General features: G+C 41.9%; 1 protein-coding gene and 1 long non-coding RNA gene across 5 annotated transcripts; one reads left to right on the top strand and one right to left on the bottom strand.

Moving 5' to 3' along the window:
• Nucleotides 1-1,830: 1,830 nt before the first annotated feature.
• Nucleotides 1,831-10,252, top strand: TSPO2 (translocator protein 2). Of its 2 annotated transcripts, none has more exons than XM_077334378.1 (3): nt 1,831-2,003; nt 3,414-3,510; nt 7,106-10,252. In XM_077334378.1, the coding sequence occupies exons 1-3, from the start codon at nt 1,831-1,833 to the stop codon at nt 7,283-7,285; spliced, it is 450 nt and encodes a 149-aa protein (XP_077190493.1). In that variant the 3' UTR covers nt 7,286-10,252. The 2 variants fall into 2 exon arrangements, with proteins under 2 accessions (XP_077190493.1, XP_077190492.1); XM_077334377.1 differs by having other exon boundaries at nt 3,414-3,552.
• On the bottom strand, nt 3,548-20,435 carry LOC143835921 (uncharacterized). Of its 3 annotated transcripts, XR_013230407.1 has the most exons (5): nt 20,274-20,421; nt 20,052-20,177; nt 6,429-6,555; nt 6,242-6,337; nt 3,548-6,165 (listed from the first exon to the last, which is right to left on the bottom strand). It is a non-coding gene; the product is annotated as an uncharacterized LOC143835921 (long non-coding RNA). The 3 variants fall into 3 exon arrangements; XR_013230408.1 differs by having other exon boundaries at nt 3,548-6,555; nt 20,024-20,177; nt 20,274-20,435; XR_013230406.1 differs by having other exon boundaries at nt 3,548-6,555.
• Between the last annotated feature and the right edge of the window lie 17 nt (nt 20,436-20,452).

The raw sequence follows: 20,452 nt of genomic DNA, 5'->3' as shown, positions 1-20,452 counted from the left end.
ATTTAGAAGATCCCTAAAATATTAATATCAACACAGGCTCAGACAGATGACTTTCTAAAACACAAATGTGGGTGACCTCATACTGAAAAGGCTAAGTGAATAAACAGATCAAAGACCAGCAGTTTGACACGCACAGCTTGCCTTCTGTGTTGCCATGATAGTAAATGGGGAGTCCTGAGAAGCATTGATGCAGGGTCAGTTCAGACAAAACCAGGGTTTAATTAAACTAACTATGGCCAGTGTGAATGTCTGAATATGGGGAACACTAAATATGCTTATTTAGGATCAATCAAGCCAGGCTGTCAAGCGTGGTATAATTGTTAAGAGAAGCACCCTGTAATCTGGAGAACCCAGTTGGACTCTGCTCTCCTCCTACACATGCAGCCAGCTGAGTGAACTTGGGCTAGACACAGTTCTCACTCAGAGCCCTCTCAGCCCCACCTACTTCACAGGATGTCTGTTCTGGGGAGAGGAAGTTGATCGTAAGCTGCTTTGAGACTCCTTCATGTAAAAAAAAGTGGGGTACAAAAAAACAGCTCTTTCTCTTTTTAACACAGTGAATCTTAACATATCCTGGTTTGTTCCTTGGCCATGCCCTCTATGGCATGAAGTCAGTATTAATTGTGGCAAGCCAGGATTTTAATGATTGTCTGTGAGATGAATCCTGGTTTCATACACCAACCATAATTAAACGCTGGTTTCATATGATGTCTGACTTGAGCCACTGAGTGAAAGCTGGCATTTCACCCAAAGAGTAAAATACTAAATTTAAAGCTTCTGTAATCAAGAAAGAGAGATGCTAAACTGCAGGCAGAAAAAATTTAATCTGCTTGTGTTGTTAGCTGCAATTTTTGGAATACATCTGCTGTTCTACCCATTATGCCCCTAAAGGAAAATTCTAGACACCTAATTGAATCTCATATATTACCTACTGGGGATTATAATGGCCACACCATGTAAAACATTAAAATAATTGTAATGCCAAGAATTATACATAACATTTAATTTACCTCACAAAACCAATTTATGAGTATCTACTGTCACAATCACCACTATACCTAAATATCTTATATGTAATTTGTTAATTTAAAATGGCCTCTGACTGCTTCATGTATTACTGGCATATCCCCAGGGAAATTACCTCTGATTTCATCCAATTTATCTAGAAGCTTCTTAAAAAGAGAAAATTACAACAATAAATTGAATATGGTGGCTTTAGAGACAGTTTGGTTCTGATAAGATTAATAAAGCATGATCCACATAATTGTAGCTGCTTATTGTTTAAATCTGTTGTTATGGTAGGTGCACAGTCAAGTCTTATTATAGAGAAGTAGTTACAAGAGAGATTATTGTATTGATTCCTCCTCCCTGTTGCTCCAAAATGATTTCCATAACATTTTTATTGGAACTGCTTTGGGACCACAGCAGACATAAATGCTGCAGCTGCATGGAACTCTTTTTGAGGAATCAAGAAAAGCTACTGTAATTAGAATTCTCACAATCCTACCTTTACATCTCATGTAGTCAGTGACTATGAGTTTGCTTTATTGTGTCATAGTTAAAATTGAGACAACTCTTTTAAAAATATCAGAATAGTGTGATTTCTAAGCAAGAATTTGTTACTTTATTTTTACTGGGTTTCAATGGATTTAGGAAGGTGTAATACTGTTTACAACTACATTATTAATTATCCAATTATTTAATTTTTGCTGCAAAATGAAACCCCAAACACTTTATGCACTGCAGAAATAACTAACAATGTTTCCTTCTCACTTTTCAGTTTCAAAGGCACAGGCGTGATCCAGACCTGCTTGACTTGTCTGTATAAGGATGTGGACTCATGCTCTTGGTTTCACAGCCTTGCCCCATTTTGGTGGATTCCTTGGCTGGTTGATTACCCGGAAGGAAGTGCCCACATGGTATGAAAATCTACAGAAGCCTTCATGGCGGCCACCTAACAAAATATTCCCAGTTGCTTGGACTACACTGTACACGAGCATGGGGTAAGGTCTCCTGGAATCTTCCTCCTCTTCATCTAAGGCTGCAATCCAAACCCACTTTCTTGGATGTTACATCAAAATAGTAGTTTTGATTAGGGATGCCACTCTTAAAAATCAGTTAACAATTGCTTCAGTTATAATAAATTAATCAGATCTGCTTATAGAAATCAAATGAGAAGAAGAAAAAGAAGAGTTGGTTTTTATACTCTGCTTTTCACTGGCCAAAGTTGTCTCAAAGCAGCTTACAATTGCCTCCCATCGCTCCCCACAACAGACACCCTGTAAGGTAGGTGGGGCTAAGAGAGCCCTGACAGGACAGCTCTGTGAGAACTACTCTAATAGGACTGTGACAGCCCAAGGTCCCCCAGCTGGCTGCATGAGGAAGAATGTGGAATCAAACCCAGCTGGCCAGATTAGAAGCCACCGTTCTTACCTACTACACCAAGTTTTCTCTCTCTACATCAAGAAGAAAGAGTATTATCTTTTTTGTATTCCAATCATGCATGCAAATATGGCACTATCTCTAAAGAGGCATCCCTCTCCTATATGACACATAAGGAAGTATGCCTCATCTTCAAAGATTCTTGCAACCCATGTGGCACATTGAGAATTAACCTTTTTTTTTACAGTTGCCAGATTAATTGTGGGACCTTTGTGACTAATAAAATTTTAATGTTTAATCATTAATTAACTAAATATTACATTTTTAAAAATTATAGGATCACTAATCTGTAGTCCTATGAGTTTACTATGGTTGGGTCATAGATAAGTTTCTGCATTTCATAAGGATACCACACTGTTAATGCCGAGGGATTTGGCTATTCTAAATTCAGAACCTCCTACCCTATATTTTTATAACTGGTTTTCCTGGTATGCTCAAAATATTGGATCTTCCAGTGATAATCCAATTAGGAGAAGAAGAGTTGGTTTTTATACCCCGCATTTCACTGCCCAAAGGAGTCTCAGAGTGGCTTACCTTCCCTTCCTCTTCCCTCAACAGGCACCCTGTGAGGTAGGTGAGACTGAGAGAGGCCTGACAGGACTGCTCAGTCAGAACAGCTTTATCAGGGCTGTTACGAGCCCAAGGTCACCCAGCTGGCTGTATATGGAGTAGCAGAGAATCAAATCCAGCTTGCCAGATTAGAAGGTGCCGCACTTAACCACTGCACCATGATAAATATAACTCTTCTCAGGATTCACTAGTTGCAGATGATCTGTGTTCCTGTTCTTATTATTTAGCTGATATTGTTAGAAGTAATTTGTAATTAATATTTTAATGTGTATCAGTTATTATGGTGGTACCAAGGTAAGCTACCATAAAAGCAAGCATTGTAGGCTAAAAGACCCATGTTAATAAAGGCAGATATTGTGACATCTGAAAGCATAAAATCTGACTAATTTCCCTTTCTGCAGCTATGCTTCATACCTGGTGTGGAGAGACCTTGATGGCTTCAGCAGCAAAGCAGTTGTCCCCCTGGGCCTCTATGGAGCTCAGCTTGCCTTGAACTGGGTGTGGACTCCTATATTCTTTGGTGCTCATAACCTAAAACTGGTAACAGTGTTCTTATTTTGCCTGTATTTCAGTTACTTTTGAGGATCTCTAGGCAGGCTGTCTAGGAATCTGTGGGAATCCCCATATTCGTTTTTATTTATATAACATGCACACAGACGTGCCACACAATGGAGTCATAAACAGAATTACACCTTTCTAAGCCCATTGGTTTTAGTAGACCGAAATGGACAACTTTGTTTAGGATTGTGCTGCCAGAATATTCAGGGTTTTCCTCCAAGAAGTTAAAAACCAGAAAGAGATTCTGGTTGTTAAGGAGTAGGACTTCTTCATTCTCATTCTCTCCTCTGTGGTTCATGGCCCTCAGGCCTTGTTTTCATGTGTTTATTGCCAAAGGATATACCAAAACCAAAATCGTTTCACAGAACAAAGAAGGAAATTGCATACATTTGTGTGTGTAATATATTCCAGTGATGATACTCAGGTTTTGTGGTTACAGAATATGGAAGTCATGAAAGCAAAGTACTCCAGAGCCATGGACTCTAGGGATGCCTAGAGTTAGGAGCTGTTCAACCGAGCTGTGGCAAAAGACTTGCATTGCTTGTCTATGCTTTGCAGGTGGTGCCTGCTAATGATACCAGTGGCCTACAGCTGCTTTCCTTGGATTTGGGGCTTCACTGGCTGCCTTGAGAAGGATAAGAGTTAGCAGTCTATAATGGAGAGTGTTTTACTTTTTCAGTCAAGACTCATGTCTGAGATAAACAGCTTTGAATGCCACACCTTGACCTAATAAGGAAGCAAATGCCAGCTTTTCAGTGTGAGCTCATTATTCATTTATGGCTTGTCAAACTGGAACATACCAAATTATTAATAGGAGAATTGGAGAAAATGTATGTTAGATTTATGCTGTATCTGGGAGAAAGAGAAGGCAGTCTCAGAGTACCCAGTGGCTAAAGTATAAAGTTCTCTAGGGAATTGTGGAAGGATCCTAACTTCACTAACATATTAGTTATATGTATGTATGGAAGCTACATTGTAATTTGATGACATAACAGGATATAGAAATTATAGCTCTTCTAAGAGTACTGCTAAAAGTATTGTGTATTCCACTTTGGCTGCTCTGCTTGAGAATCTGACATCCAGCTGTGGCTTTGAATGAAGGATCTCTCTTTTTAGCTTATCATTTCATCTGCCAGAGCCAGAAGACAGCACATGGGAGAAAGAAATGTACTAACCATACCATCTTAAGGTCTTTATGATTGCAGACAGAAGGTTGCAATGGAAGACAGTCAGTCATGCCGCTGTGAGCTCTCATGCGGAGTTCCTCAGGGTGTGATTTTTGTCACCCAGTCTGTTCACAACATTTTCATGCACCCTCTGGCCCAAATGGTCCAGAGATTTGGGCACAGGTGCCATCAGTATGCCAATGATACCCAGCTCCAGCTCCTAATGGAACATCCCCCAGAGACATTTGCCAGTTTTTTGGAAGCAGTGATGACTTGGATCAAGCAGAGTCAGCTGAAATTCCAAGATGGAGGTCCTCTGGCTAGGTAGGAAAGGCCCAGTTGAATTCCAGATCAAGCCCAAGGTAATAGCATTGACTTTTAAGGTCAAACATGGTCTGGGGCCAGCATACCTGAGGGACCACCTAGCAAATTATGCCCCCCAAAGAGCACTTCAATCAGTCAGTTTGATCCGAGTTGTTATCTCTGGTCTTAGAGAAGTATGTCTGGTCTCAACCAGGCCCAGGGCCTTTTTGGTCTTGGCCCCTACCTGGTGGAAGAAGTTCCTGAAAGAACTGCAAGCCCTTCAGGAACTTTCTCAGTACCGAAGGGCCTGCAAAACAGAGCTCTTCCACCAAGCTTTTGGTTGGGGCCAGTAAACAACTAGTGACATCATCAAATGTGCCCTTCCCAGGACTAACTCATCCTTGGAGATGGGGGGATACAGAAACTAAGGTTTTTTAACTAATATGGGTTGATGTATTTTAAACTAGTTTTAAATTCTTAAATATTTAGTGTATTATTTATTTTAATGCTGTAAACTGCCACAAGCAGGTACATACCAGGAGAGTCTGGTAAAAGGTAAAAGGTAAAAGGTAAAGGTATCCCCTGTGCAAGCACCGAGTCATGTCTGACCCTTGGGGTGACGCCCTCTAGCGTTTTCTTGGCAGACTCAATACGGGGTGGTTTGCCAGTGCCTTCCCCAGTCATTACCGTTTACCCCCCAGCAAGCTGGGTACTCATTTTATCGACCTCGGAAGGATGGAAGGCTGAGTCAACCTTGAGCCGGCTGCTGGGATTGAACTCCCAGCCTCATGGGCAAAGCTGTCAGACGGCTGTCTTACCACTCTGTGCCACAAGAGGCTCTTTGGGGAGTCTGGTATATAAATATAAATATAATTATAAATAATTAAAATTAAAAAATTATTATCAGAGCTCAATGTGTTTAAAAACCAAAAGAAAAGAACATTTTAGCTCTTGGGAACACACAATATGTATACCAGAAATGACAATAAGTTCAGACCTAATGTGCTTCAATCATACTGACAATAAGTTCAGACCTAATGTGCTTCAATCATTCCTCAGAGGTCAATATGTAGATTCACACAGTTGTACAGAATTTTTTTCCAATTTTCAACAGGGAGGTGCATACCTGTGGGTGACAGAAATTAGAAATTAGTGCTGCTGTTATCCTTATTCAATTATATACATTCTAATAATTTACTTACTTCTTTAATCTCTTCTCGTTGGGTCTGGTCCTGCAATATATTCATGTTGATTGTTATATGACAGGCAGAATCCTCCGCCAAAAAATATTTCTGTTCCTAATAAATAACTTAGAATTAATAAATATACACCGTTGCCTTCAAAATATACAGCACAGACTTCTTATGCATAAAATATTCAATTACAAACCTCTTCTGGGTATTGGAAAATACCACTGTGTGCTTCTTTATGAAAGGTCCAAAGGAGAGGTGATTTTCTATTCTTAGATGACTACAGATGAAGCAATCCCTTGTAAGTGTCTCTAGCCTTCAGTTTGCTGTGTCATGCAAAGGAGGAAGGGGAAATGGGATTTTTTAAAGATTGTGTTGTGCAATGCAAAATACATCCAACTCACATATTGAGCACTGTTCTTATATAAAGAAAAACCTAAATGCTGATTATAAACACACCTAGTCTATTTTGTCACCCAGGGGCCATTGTTGCCTAGTGGTTAGGCTAGGAACTGGGAGAGCCAGGTCCATATCCCTGGTTGGTCATGGAAGTTTGCCGGGTGACTTGGGGCCAGTTGCACCATCTCAGCCTAACCTTCCTCACAGGGTTTTTGGGTTGATAATGGAGGAAAGGAAAATGATGCAAGTTGTCTTGGGTCCCCATTGGGGAGACACGGGGAATAAGAATGAAATTAAGTGGTGTCGACTATATCACAAGAGAGGTTTGCAGAAGAGATTGGGGGTGGTCCTGAACAGATCTGCTCTTGCAGAATACACCTGTTTCTGCGGCAGCAGCTAAACTGGGAGTTGGGCTCATGCTTTCAGCATTCTTTCTGGTGTATAGATGGCTTGACCCTTTCTATTTCTCTCCTCCAGGCATTGCTGGATGTTGTGGGTCTGTATGGGTTGGTGGTGGCCACCATGTATTCCTGGTACCCTGTTAACAAGACTGCCACTGCACTGATGCTGCCTTATCTTGCCTGGCTGACCTTGGCTTCTTGTCTCACCTACCGCATATGGAGAGACAATCCAGAAAAGGGCAAGAAGAAAGAATGAGCAAATCTGGCAAAAGGAAAGTTGTTTGGTGGAGCTGTTTGACCCTGAGAACTGGTATTTGGGAAAGGAGTTGGTTGATACAAAAACATTTTCTATTTCAGCATGGAGGGATGGTGAAGAAGCTGTTGCAAAAGGATCTCAGTGGTTTGTTGCATTGTATGCTGTATGGGTGCCTCCTCATCTAGGGAACTCCTGAGTTACCTTTTTGTTTCAAAAGACATGGTCAGTTGATATGAATGAGGGCTAGTCGGGGTTAAAAGTAACCCAGAGTGGATTGTTTGTTTGTTTGTTTGCTGGGGAAGTGGAACTTGGAAGAGTGACCCTCACATGCACACACATACATACACACATGGGCATGCACACACACACATCTAAAACACTGCAGTCCTGGTCCATACTGGGCCCCACAGCTAGTTTTAGGGCAAAAAGATATATCGGGAGTTTCAGAGATGAAACTTTGTCTTATTTAGTTTAAGCCTAAGACTTGGCCTTGCATTCTTCTTTCGTTTTATATTTACAAATATACAACAGGGAAATCTTGGGAACTATTTTTGAATTCTTCTATTTCTTATAATAGCATAAGAGAAAAAAATCCACAATGTTAAATTTTTTCCAGTTTTCCATATTACCCATGGCTAATCTTCCCCTTTTCTTTCCCCTCTGCTGTCATAATTCAGATTGGAAATTCTGTGAGATAAGTACCTGTGTCTTTTGCTGATTTCACTAAAAGACCATGTATATTGGTGCTGGATAAATAATAGAAGAGGATTAGTTCTAAACCTGCTGTACAAATTGAAGGACAATATTTTCTGTAGTTTCTCATGCCAAACTCCATATTGCTCAGCCTACAAGAGATGCTCATTTTGTGAGTTTTGCTAGTTTTTCATGTCTACACGTATAAAGATAAATTGCTAGAATGACTTTTTTGCCAATACATTGAACACACAGCTATGTTCCTTTCCAGTCACTAACTGTCATGAGTTTTTGGGAAGCATTATTACAAGATTTAGTTTGTCCAGTTGTTTAACAATTATCTTCAGTTTGAGTTGAAAGGAAGAACAGAACAGCAGAAAAGCCTACATGCTCCTGTTGGGCATCCACCCCAGAAACTCCAGACTCAGATAAAACAGTTGTAATAACCTGGCAACTCTGTATTTCAATAAAAGAGTAACTTGAAATCCCTGATTTGTCAGTGGCTCAGTAAGGGCCTCCAACACAACTAATAACTAACTAATAAGACATTAAAATAACTCAGAAGAGGTAACATCTCCTCCACAAAAAGAGATTTCTCCCCTAAGATTCTCTGAGGAATTTTCAATTAATTGCTAGGTGAATTTGCTCATCAGAAGGTTAAGCACCAAATGATTCAATCAAATTTGTTGCAGTTGGTTCACCGTGAAATCCCGTAGCTGCCTTAGCAGTCTCGTCCTTTGGGGCCTTTCTCTGATGATTAATAGATAATATGGAAGGAGCAGTCACTTGCTAGGAAAGTGAAACAAGATCAGTGAATATAGGCTCTTCTAGTCTTTGGACGGGTATGGAAGATAATGGAAGATTTGCCAGGAAGTAGAAGCTCCAACAGGATGTATATTGTACCATTTAAAATGTGATATTTTAGAGCATATTGATCAGAGAGGATTCTTATGTTACCCATGAGATAAATTTGTTGAGCAAAGGCTTCAACTCCTCAATCTTTTCTTGGACTCCATTCAGTTACCAGAAAGAAAGCTATGAGAATGACATTAAAAAATCTATTCAAGTGTGATTATAACAGTACAAGCTGTAGAGCATTCCATATCTGTCCTGTGCATAGAATTGAAGTGTCTGGGATTATTTCTTGCTTAGTGGGCCTTCTGCCTTTTTGTCTAATTGAGGTATGGCTGTAGATGTCTTGAACAGGTTCCTAGAGTCTCAGTGAATGAGAGTGAATACATTTAGGGCTGATTTTCAGAAGATGGAGACCAAAGCTATATAACAGTCATACACGATCTTCCTGTTCTCCTGTCTTGCCCTGTGCACTATTCTTATTCTGGATCAGGGCCTGGTGCAAGGAGCTTCAGTATTCCCATGTACACTGTTACCCTAAATAGACTTGGTCAAGGGGAAAGCTACATGGGCCTTCTGCAATGAGCCTAAAAATTCCTTTCTTAGACTACTTTTCTTAGTAGTAACAGTGGTGTGAGGAGAGGAGGGGATGTAGGTATGCCACTGAAGTCCCTCACCTCACCCTCTGTTGGCTCCATCTCAAAGTATCCAGGTTTTTCCCATCCTGGAGCTGGCAACCCTAGAGGGATTGAAGTTCCTTCTGTACATGTGCTATGTTCTGATCAAGAGCAAGAACATCACACACAGGAAGAGATTATCTGGCCACCATTAACTATGCTTTAGTCACACCCAAGCTTAATTACTACAGTGAACTGATGTGAGGTAACTTTGAGAAAGCCTAGAAACTTCAATGGAGCTAGAATAAGGCAACTAGATTGCTAATTGGAGCACAAGACATTGTACTATTCCAATATTGTAAAATCATCCCAATATTGTAAAATCAACATTTTGTTTCCAGGCACAATTAAAGATGCTGGGACCAGGGTACCAAAAGGAATGTCTTTTCCCATATAAATTTACCTAAGTACTAAGCCTTTCTCCAAATATAACCCAGCTTCAGATGTTATGAAGGTGCCTACTATGAAGAAGTTCTTTAACCTTCTCTTCCTAGAGAGATTTGCCTTGTGCCATCATTACTGACTTCTCAGTGCCAGGCTACTGTCCATCCAGTTTATGCAGACTATTAATAGCTTTGTGCCTGATGCTTTTTATATGCTGCATTTTTATTGTTAATAAATTTTAGTTTTAGTGTTTTTAAAAGACATTTAGAATGTTGTTTTGTTACTCTTTTTAAGATTTAATATAAACTGTGTTTTAAGTGAAGTTGATTTTAAAAATGAAATAAAATAATGTAAAGGACAACCATTGTGTTACTGGCTTGTGTATTTGAAATGGACAAGATTAATTTGGGCACTTTAGCCTGTAGGTGCCCTGACCTAAGTACTATCTGCACTCACTTTCCCCCCCCCCCTCGATCCTACTGAATTCTGATCGATCTGAACCTGGATCTTGCAACAGATCTGCAATGTTTTTGTTTCCTCACTCAAAACAGCATTCACCCAGAAGCTGTCTTCTGCACTTGAATCAATCCAATTGTCAATCTCCTCTCTCCACCATGCTTCAATGGGAAGGGCATGTACCAGCACCTGTAGGTGCCTTTTACTTTCACCTCCCTTCCCAGTCAGCTCTGAAACTAGAGTGGGGGGGAGCAGAGGTTGTGTGAATCTCCAGCTGGCATTGAAAGAGAACAAGGCAGATTGAGAGGGTTTTATTTCCTGTCTTTTGTTCCCAAACAGCTCTATAGCCAGGGCAAGCTGGTGGGGAGTGCTGAAGGACCATGAGGTAGTTAGAGTGAGTGGGGGAGGGGGGAAGTGCCAAAGGAGCACAGGGTGGCAGCCTTGGGGAGAACAATGGAGATGTGGCCAACCATGGAGGAGGAGGAAGGGGGGAAATCTGAAAAGGTAAACATCTGCACATGGAAGAGTGTGATTTCAAAGTGCTTTTTCCCAATTAAGTGGATCTACACTCTCAAATATTCCAGAGAAAAGGTGGTGTGACTCTAGAGTGGAGCTGGAACATTAAAGATGGAACAATAAACCCAATTTACATCAGACTGGAAATTGGACCAGGTGCAGATTGCTTTTTAAAATTGAAGCTGATAGAGGATAAAAAGCCCAGTGCAGATAAGACACTGTATAGCCCAGGTTAGTATGAACTTGTCAGATCTCATAAGCTAAGCAGGGTCAGCCCTGGCTAGTATTTGAATGGAGGACCTCCAAGGAATACTAGGGGTATGACACAGAGGCATCTCTGAACGTCTCTTCCCTTGAAAACCTTACAGGTCACCATAAGTCAGCTGTGACTTGTTGGCACTTTCACCACCACCTACCTGTAGATACAAATAGTCTATGTATTATTAAATTTTCTGAAATAAACTGAAACTTTGTGGCTAAGGTCTGAGACTAAGGAAATAACCAGTATGATTCAAAAGTCTTTATCAGGCAAGCAGCTGAGGAAGGGGGGGGGACTGAAATGGGAATAGCTTTGATAATTCTATAATCAGGGGGGAAACTATGATTGTTCTAATCTGTAGCTACTTCTTACCTCTTGTCATTTATAACTTCTCCCTCCTACCACAATACAACAAAAAGGATGACATTAATAACTGTCACTATCCATTCAGCAGCAATGATATACTAGGAGAAGAATGACACAGCCCTTGCCCTATAGTAGGGGCTCCCAAAGTGGGAGGTACATCTGCCCCCAGGGGCAGTAGAAGGATGCAGGGGGTGGTGAGGAATATTGGGGCAGTAGGCGGGCAGCAGTCTGACTCTTCCTACTGCATATGCATTTTCTTAGGAAACGTTCCAAGGCGGCTTGCCATTGCCGCCTCTGGGAAGTAGCATCCCTTATTTGCCTTTGGTTGACTACCATCCCAATGCTGACCAGGGCCAAGCCATCTTAGCTTCCTGAATAAAAAACAGCTTTAGATGGTGGGATGGATACGATCATATTCCTGCTGAGTTCCTTCCCCTCCTCAGACTCTTATCTTCCCAGGCTCTACTCCAGATCTTCCCAGATCTACTCTTCCCAGATCTACTCTTATCTTCCCAGGCTCTACTCCAGATCTCCAGGAATTTCTTAACCCCAAATGGTATGCATCTTTGGGAGACTGGAAAAGTCTTCTGCTTACTCCTGGTTATGGGATTTTCAAAACCCAAAGAAGTATAGGCAATATAGCGTGTTTTGAATTTGCAGTAGGTATGTGTTTGGGGTGGGGGGGGAAGCACTAGGGATGTGGCCTGGGAGCTGAAAAGGTTTGGGAACCACTGCCCTGGAGATTTTAGCATCAACATAAGAAGGGAAGTCAATGAATGAAGGTGAAGAGTAAAACAGAAACATTGAAAGGGAAATAGAAAGGCTGGTAAGTGAAGGCCGGGACTGTGTGGGGACAGCACTGCTCCTCTTCTCGAGAGCCCAAAGGTCACACAAAAGGAGCCTTTTCTCTTTGACATGTGCATTATTAATAAGGCAGCAAAGAAGACAGCAGAAGTCTGGCTTCAGAAGAATATTCTGGTTTCTCCTCCCCAAAAGGGAGACAGGGTGTTCTGCCTCCATGGCTGATATGGCAGGCAATGGTAGTCCATCCTGTAACAAGGCTGAACAGAATCCCAATTAGGGCTGTTAACAGCCTGGAGAAAAAAAGATCCTGCTCCTTAAGCTTTTAATGGGGGCTTCATGGGATGTTATTTACTGCCATGACATGAAAAGTTCCAGCTGCCTATTTCCATATACATTAAGCCTTTGTCAAAGGGGCACAACTCACAGCAGCTTTACTAACTGTTCCAACTGTAAGCATTTCTGCTATTGCACACCTCAAAATTCTCATGGGTGAAGGGGGAAAAGAAGGAAAGACAGCCCAGTAGACAAGTTGCACTTGCCAGTATTTAGCCTTTTAAAAGCAGCAGACAATGCCGTGCAACTATCTATTCTATGATATGTTTTTGAACTGTATGTTAACTTTTCCCATTGTAAATCTATGCAAGACAGCAACATTTATGGGCAATTAGCACCCCAAACCACCAGTGGCTGTTTAAAGCAGGGGTAGTCAACCTGTGGTCCTCCAGATGTTCATGGACTCCAATTCCCATGAGCCCCTGCCAGCAAATGCAGGTCCTCACTAATAGACATTAGTTCAAGAAAAGCCACCATCTCCCCTACATTATGTCTCAGCAACACTAATCTCTCTGCTGCAGGAAACCAAGGCTGAGCCAGACCAGCCGTGCCTTCCACCTTCAGCAACAACCCACCAGGTGCCTCTGGGAACCTCTTAAGTAGGATTCACAAAAGCCACTTCTTGCAGGTAGCTGCCAGCATTCTGTTATCAGATTTTTGCCACCTCTGCAGACAAAGTTTATTTTCTGTTGAGACTAATAAATAACCATTAATTGATGATGCTGTTAATGATTACATGTTTTCCTTTTAAAATATTGTTTTATTCAATGGGTCAATTCTTGAGCAGCACAACGATCTTTACTTTGAATTCTTTTTATGATCACAAGGCTATTTCGTTCCCTTGACCTCATATACTCATATGGACTATGGCTAACTGGCTCTTCAGGATTAGGCCTGCATTTACAATCTCTCCTGGTCCTTCTAAAATTAACACATGCTGTGAAGAATCTAAGATGGAACAAGCTTGCAGCATTAGCTGTTTATTTAGTCAAACTGGTTATTAAAAGGGGGGGATTGTTTTGACATTTTGGTGCACTAAATACCCAGTAATTGAACCATTGACCTGAAATGTATTTAGGCTTTGCCAAAACTGCATTGCACTACAGAACAATCACATGAATACTTCTGAATGAGCCAACATTCATGCGTATGATTGAACATACAGTACAATGTCTATGGTGGTTTTAAAGGTGCCATTGGACTCAAATTTTGTAGTTCAGTGTCATGTGTAACAAGGGTTTAGATGCACGGATTTGTATTTCATCTGGAGAGGGGGAAAGCAATGTAAGAAATGGAAGATAGTGTTACATCAAGACTGCCATTTAAGAGACAGTATCATCTTGCCTTCCTTGGTGCAAATTGCAGAACTAGTTTATTTAGAGAGCTATAGCTCCATCTAGTGATCAACAAACAATATTCTGATAAAAGACAGCTAAACATGCCATTTTTAGGATTGAGTTTCTGTAAGAAAGAATAAAACAAGCTGAATGAATAAAGCCAGCACTTAAGACATTTCTAGTAGATAATATTCTGCTTACTAACTATACAGAATGGATCACTGCCCTTACACCCAGAACTCTGACCTTTATAAAATAACACTGCATTTATTATTAAATTCATGTGTATCAGATGGAAGCTTAACATTCTATTTATTCTGTTATTAGTGAGTCCAAAACTATCCACATCATTAAATGATGGCATGTACCCAAGACCATCATATTCCACTGACCCACCCAGCCACTGGCTGCCAGTTCCCCACGCCTCAGGGACGCAATGCAGTAAGTGCCCATTTAATTCTCCACTTTATTCAAAAGGTTACATTCACATTTGCTAGTTACCGGGATACTTTTAAACAGACTTTTAGCATCATTATCTTGCCACACTCCATAACATCTTAGATGTATAGGAAGCTGTCTATATAAGCTATCTCGTTGGTCCTGTCTCAACATTAAATAGGGTTTATGCCCCTTAAGGACTTTTTAATTCTCTCTGGAATCCAGCACAATCTCTGTTTGCTTTGCAGAAAAAGTGTTTTTGAACCAGGGGTGACCATAGATTCTAGATAAAAACAGCAAATGAATACCTGGATCCCAATCCATTAGTCCATATACCTACACGTTGTGCATGGTACAAGCCACATGGTTGACAAATACACCCAATACGTTTTATGTATCCAAGTTAAAAATCAGTATTTGAAACTTTTTAAAGCCCCTTTACAGGCCTCCTTTGTTTGCCATGCGCCGCAGCCTATACTTTTTCTATAACAAAACTTGCTGAGACAGGGATGCGGAGCATGATAAATGCCAGAGTTGAACAATCTGACATTTCTTGTTCTTCAAAGTCACAGATCAAGATGGCTCATTTCAAAATATCCAGAGACCAAGTATCGATCATTGTTTTGTACATACAGAGTGTGATGTTTAAGAACCAATAAGGACTGCATCTGCATAAGAAAAGGAGAAACTTTCATTATTAAAATATAATATGCTCCTTTCCAGTTGTGTTGCCCAGGGCAATCCATAGTATCAATAAGAACCATGAAAAATTAATACAAACAATAAAACAGTACAAACCAAGGAGGTCAAAGGACACGGACCCAGTGCTGCCACTCTGGTATGTAATAATCTGATAATTGGCTGGACTGGAGAATCTCTTCAGGACAGCAAACAAGTTGCCTATGATTTTCAAGACATCCAGTTATTTCAAGTGTGTACATAGTGATACCTTACAATAGATTAGCACATTTGTCTGCCTTCTCAGAATCTTAACAAGGATGCCAATTAAGTCATGCCAATTAATTAAGTCTGCAAAAAGAAGCGAAGGCAACAACATCTCTGTCTTTATAGCATCTCTTGATTGCTGCACTGTTGTGTTACAGCTCCATAAAAAAGAGCAAATCTGCATAGAGATATGAAATCTTGTGGAAAAACTCTCAGTGCCTGAGGATAAAGAGATTTTTGTTGAGTTGAGGAAAGGAAGGTTTGTCCTACATGCTGCTACCAAGTAGTTTGTTTACTGTTTGTTTGCCTTGCAGTAGTTAACAACTAGGAGGAGGAGGGAGGACAGGACTCCCTTCCAGACAACGTATCCAGGGATATGTTTTGTTTTGATAACCAGCTGTCCTTTAGAATAAAAAGAGCACATCCCATCTCTGCCACAGACAGACAGTGTCTTATTTCACCTTTGCTGATGGCCAACTAAATATTTCCGAGCCTGCCACCGCAAGGCTCCGTTCCCTGGAGAATCTTTACATTGCAGCCAGAGAATATCCTGCAGAAGCACAGCCTCCAAAACAGGGGATGCAAGCACACACCATGACAAAAAGGAACCTTTAAAAATTAGATCCTCAAAATAGATCAGCCAATAAAGGAACATCAGAAAATGTATATATTCAACTATCAACCATGTCTAAATATTTATAAATGATGAAATTACAAAACCTGGGGATCAAGGAAACTATAATTAAGATACAATTATGACTATTGAGGGCATTCAATGTGTTTGACAATCTAAGCAAGTTCCATTGAAAAGCATGTGCACTGACCTGTTTCACACCAAATTCTTCCCCAAGAAGATTCTACTTCATTTCTAGGACACAATATATAAACCTGTGGCCACATAGGGGTATCTCATATATCTTTAAACCACCCGCGGTGCGAGGCATCGCAGACTAAATAATGCAGTAAGGGCTGTTGGGGAGGAGTTAGGGTGGGACCTGTCCAGGATAAAAACTCCTTATTGGGCCCCTCCGAGTGCCACTCAGGGGCCAAGTGGCCCATCCCGGACTCCAAGCCCACACTCTGTCCCCAGATGGTTCGCTGCCGGGAAAGGAGCTGCTCCTTTCCTGGCAGCGAGCCATCGCCCTTGCCTTCTGACACCCCAAGCCGCTTGCCGCACGCCGCCCCGCGCCGCAAGTCCATTCACAGTGAGCTCCCAGACCCCCAAGCCCCACCACCCTCCGAACACCCCCCCCAGACACTACCACACACCACGATGGCCCGCAGACCCACACTCTGCTCCCCCCGGCTCGATGCTCCCTCGACCGGCCGCGCGCTTCCCCATCGCCGCTGCCCGCCCTGGCCGCACCCGCCAAAGTCCCAACACCCACCCATGCTGCCGCCACTCCCTCCCACCGCACACCAGCCCGACGTGAGCAGCCACCCCGCCCACCCCAACGATGCTAACACCCTACTTACCATTGCTGTCCATTACCCCTTCGCCCCCAGCCCTGGAGATGCCCCGCACGACCTAGGCCGCCGCCGCCGCCGCACCTGGCCCGCCGCTCACAGCGGCGTGCCTCACCTGCCATGCCTCGCCTACCACCGCCGCAGCCCAGCACATGGCCGCCTCGCCTGCCGCGCATCGCCAGCCGCCGCGGACCAGCACATTGGCGCCCCACTCTCCAACGCCTGCTCAGGAGCCGAGCGGCCACACACGAGGCAGGCCAACTCCCCTTTTACAACCCAGGCCCCACTCTGGAGGGGGGGGAAGGCTTCTGCGGGCCCACAGACGGCATGCCCCACCTCACCAACCACGCAGAAGCCTTTGGGAGTTGGCGGGGGGGGCAGAAGCCATCTAGCGCCCATTTCATTTAAAAGTGAAATGGGCTTTAAATCTAGTTTTATAATATATGTGCAAAACATTTAAGATCTATTAATTGTCAACTAGTGTGCTTATACCCCCTTCTAAGGTCTATTAATTGTCAACTAGTGTGTTTATACCCCCCCCCTTCTACTTAGTGTGATTCCATAGGATAGTTGAAGTTTACCCTTCATTCTCTTTTGTTTGTTTGCTGCATGAGCCTTCTGTAGCCTCCTCCTGGCTCCCATATATTACACAGACAGCTGTGCAAAGCAAAGCACCTGTATTCCATCAGCTTTGGCATAACTAGACAAGATTTCACAATGGATCCAATCTGCTGAGATACAACAAGCAAGGCCAGATATGTAATATGACTCAAGTATAGTAAATGGCATGGACATCAGAGAACAAAAAAAAATTAGTCTCCCAAATCCCCCCCCCATCCCCACAACCTAGTCGTGCAATTTTGTTTGTTTGTTTGTGTGTTTATTATGGGATTTATATTCCACCCTGTCTTCAGAAATTTAGGGCAGATTACTTCATGTGCCATACATAGAATCCCTACGTAAAATTCAAGATTAATAAAAATATAAGATTATTAAAATATTATACAATTGAAATAATAAATGAAGTATTCAATATGAAGTATTAAAACTGACCAGGTGTTTTCTCTTATGTTCTCATCCTGGTGGTATCAGACAAAGAGGCCAACGTTGATAGATGTTACTTCTGGCCTCAACCATAGGCCTGACGGAGTAGCTCTGGCTTACGTGTCCTGAGGAACTGCCGAAACTCTGATCTAAACTGGCAGAGTGTTCCGCCAGGCTGGAGCTACAGCCAAAAAGGCCCTGGTTCTGGTTGAGGCCAGTTCGATTTCCTTAGGGACAGGGACCCTGAGCAGATTTTTCTTGCTTGAACAAAATGTCCAGGAAAGGCATAATTTTTCTTGCCTGGGGGAAGACAATCTCTGCCCATTTAAGTCTCTTTGGACAGGGGCAAACTTTGGACAAGAACTAACAAGAAAAATAAATTGAGAAGATTATGCTGCACCAACTTGCAGAGCACACTGTACATCTATTGTTCCCTCCCACAGACCTGGCCCCACACAGCCTATAATGATCTGTCTATACGTGAGCCCAGCAGCACTCCCCTAGAAGGAGTTCAGTAGCAGCTGGGGGACAAGAAAGAGCCACCATCCCAGCATCACATTCCAGAGATTAGATTAAAGCTTAGCATTGATCTGTACAGCTTGGCTGGCTCCAGTGAAAGCTAAAGCAGCAAGAATGATGGGGCCCTGATTCATCCAGCAGCCCAGAGCTTCCAAAAATAAAGTGGGTCAGAGGGACATGAGAAGGGGCAGGAAAGAGCGATCACTCAGCAGCTCAGGATTCCCATCCCCGCAATTCTTTCTTAAAATGTCAAAGTTGACACTGATTGATCTGGGATGCTGGAATTCAAGCATAGTTACCACAAAGAGGAGAGGAAAAAACAGTGCATCTTAACATATACTATCCATGTGCCATTAAAAAAAAATTCTCTCCATGTGGGACTGTTTCACAGTTTTTGTTCTCCCGTATTTATAAGTGAAGCCCACCTCATCAGAGGCAGTTTGCCAAATGCACAATGTTTGTTCACCATGCCACAGTAACTGGTGCGGGTAGCAACATACACTGAAACAGCTATGTGCAGCAAATAGCCAAATGACCTTTTAAATTGTGTGTAAGTAGTTTATTTTGGAGCAAGTAACCACAGAAAATCTCCAATAAAAATAAATGGGATGACGCAGGGGAGGGAGAGGAGGAATCATACACGTATGAGGAAGAAGCAGCGATAGTTCCATAACAACTCTTACTTATAGAGAAGATTTATCAACCTTTAGGGTGTCCAGAGGGATTTTGCAATCACATACAGCACAAACAGCCCCAAACCACCCTACCTGAAGGCTATCAATTGATTCAGAAACCTGGAGCAAATTTTAAAATAAGGCTAAGAATGGGGAAAGTATATAGAAAAAAAGGTACAAAGCTATTATACAAATACCACATACACACTTTCAGACAACATTAAGAACTAAATGTTTGATGAAATTTTAAATATTTTAATCTACTTCCTACATTAAAAACATTCCAGGGAATCCCCAGGAAGTTTTGCTTAGCTCAGTGTACAGTAATGCAGACATCCTAAACCCATGCTTGTAAAAATAGGACACTGCACTCTGTTTTCCCCCTCAGAATGACTGCATGCCCAGTAAATTCCAATAAGCAAAATGCAACAAGCCCCACATTCACTCTTTGCCATCCTCTTGATCTACACTTAAATCTACTATGGGTCAAATAATTCACCAGTTTTTCCTCTTAATTTAAACCAGATGCATATTCTATGGCACACTCGAGCACTAGTTAGCAGCACAATTTTCATCTTCCCATTTTCATTTGCACATTATTTTATTATCTCCGTTCCTGCTGTATTTGTCCCAGAATTTTTACTGTTTCACCTGAGCAAAGCATTTACAATCAGACTACAAAGCAGCAAAAATTTGAAAGATGACTCAAAAGACAAAACAGAATTCTGGTGGCACCTTTTAGAGACCAAGAATGTATTCCAGTGTAAACCTTTGTTAGTATTTAAGGTGCATTGGATTCCTGTTTTGTTTTGTTGCTGCAGACTACCCATCTGAAAGGCTCACCCTTTTAAACTGACATTACATTGCACTATGTTGCCTAAATCTTTCAGAAATGACAGACCCTGTGAAACAGGCTTCCTGTGAGAGATAAAAAAGACACAGACAATGCCGAAATCAGTGGAGGTTCAGGTTACCTTATGCTAGCTGAATACCTTATCTCACCTAAAGTACTTTCAGTGTGTGGACATGATACAAAGTTGATTCTAAATAATCTTTGGGTCTCCATTTCTTTAGTATATTCCCTCTGGAAACAGGTATCAGAAGAGCCACAATTTTCATGATAGGAATCTAAAAGAGGGCATAATGAAAGACCCCGTTAAACCTTTGGTTCAACTCTACCCAATAAGAGAAGTGATTTAAAATAAGCAAGTGGTGGAATTATACCTGCCTCTTCCTGTTCGTTCTGGAAGGCTGGTCCCTCAAGGGCAGGAGGAGGGCACCCTAGTAAGTCCCAGAACGTAGGACAATGGCGTGCTCTGCTTGGAGCCAGACTTCTGTCATGGCCATGGATAAATAGGCACTTCTGCATTCAGCATTTTCCACCCATTACCTAATCCGCCCAC

This window comes from Paroedura picta, chromosome 4, assembly GCF_049243985.1.
Source record: "Paroedura picta isolate Pp20150507F chromosome 4, Ppicta_v3.0, whole genome shotgun sequence".
NCBI lineage: Eukaryota > Metazoa > Chordata > Lepidosauria > Squamata > Gekkonidae > Paroedura > Paroedura picta.
Note: the sequence above shows the minus strand (reverse complement) of the source record. Positions and strands in the feature narration are given on the sequence as shown.

Bases quoted from the DNA above. Each gene is read 5' to 3' on its own strand.
- TSPO2 (XM_077334377.1), top strand. From the start codon at position 1,831: ATGTGGACTCATGCTCTTGGTTTCACAGCCTTGCCCCATTTTGGTGGA. The intron at 2,004-3,413 runs GTAAGGTCTCCT...CCCTTTCTGCAG, and splicing joins ACACTGTACACGAGCATGGG to CTATGCTTCATACCTGGTGT. The intron at 3,553-7,105 runs GTAACAGTGTTC...TCTCTCCTCCAG, and splicing joins GTGCTCATAACCTAAAACTG to GCATTGCTGGATGTTGTGGG.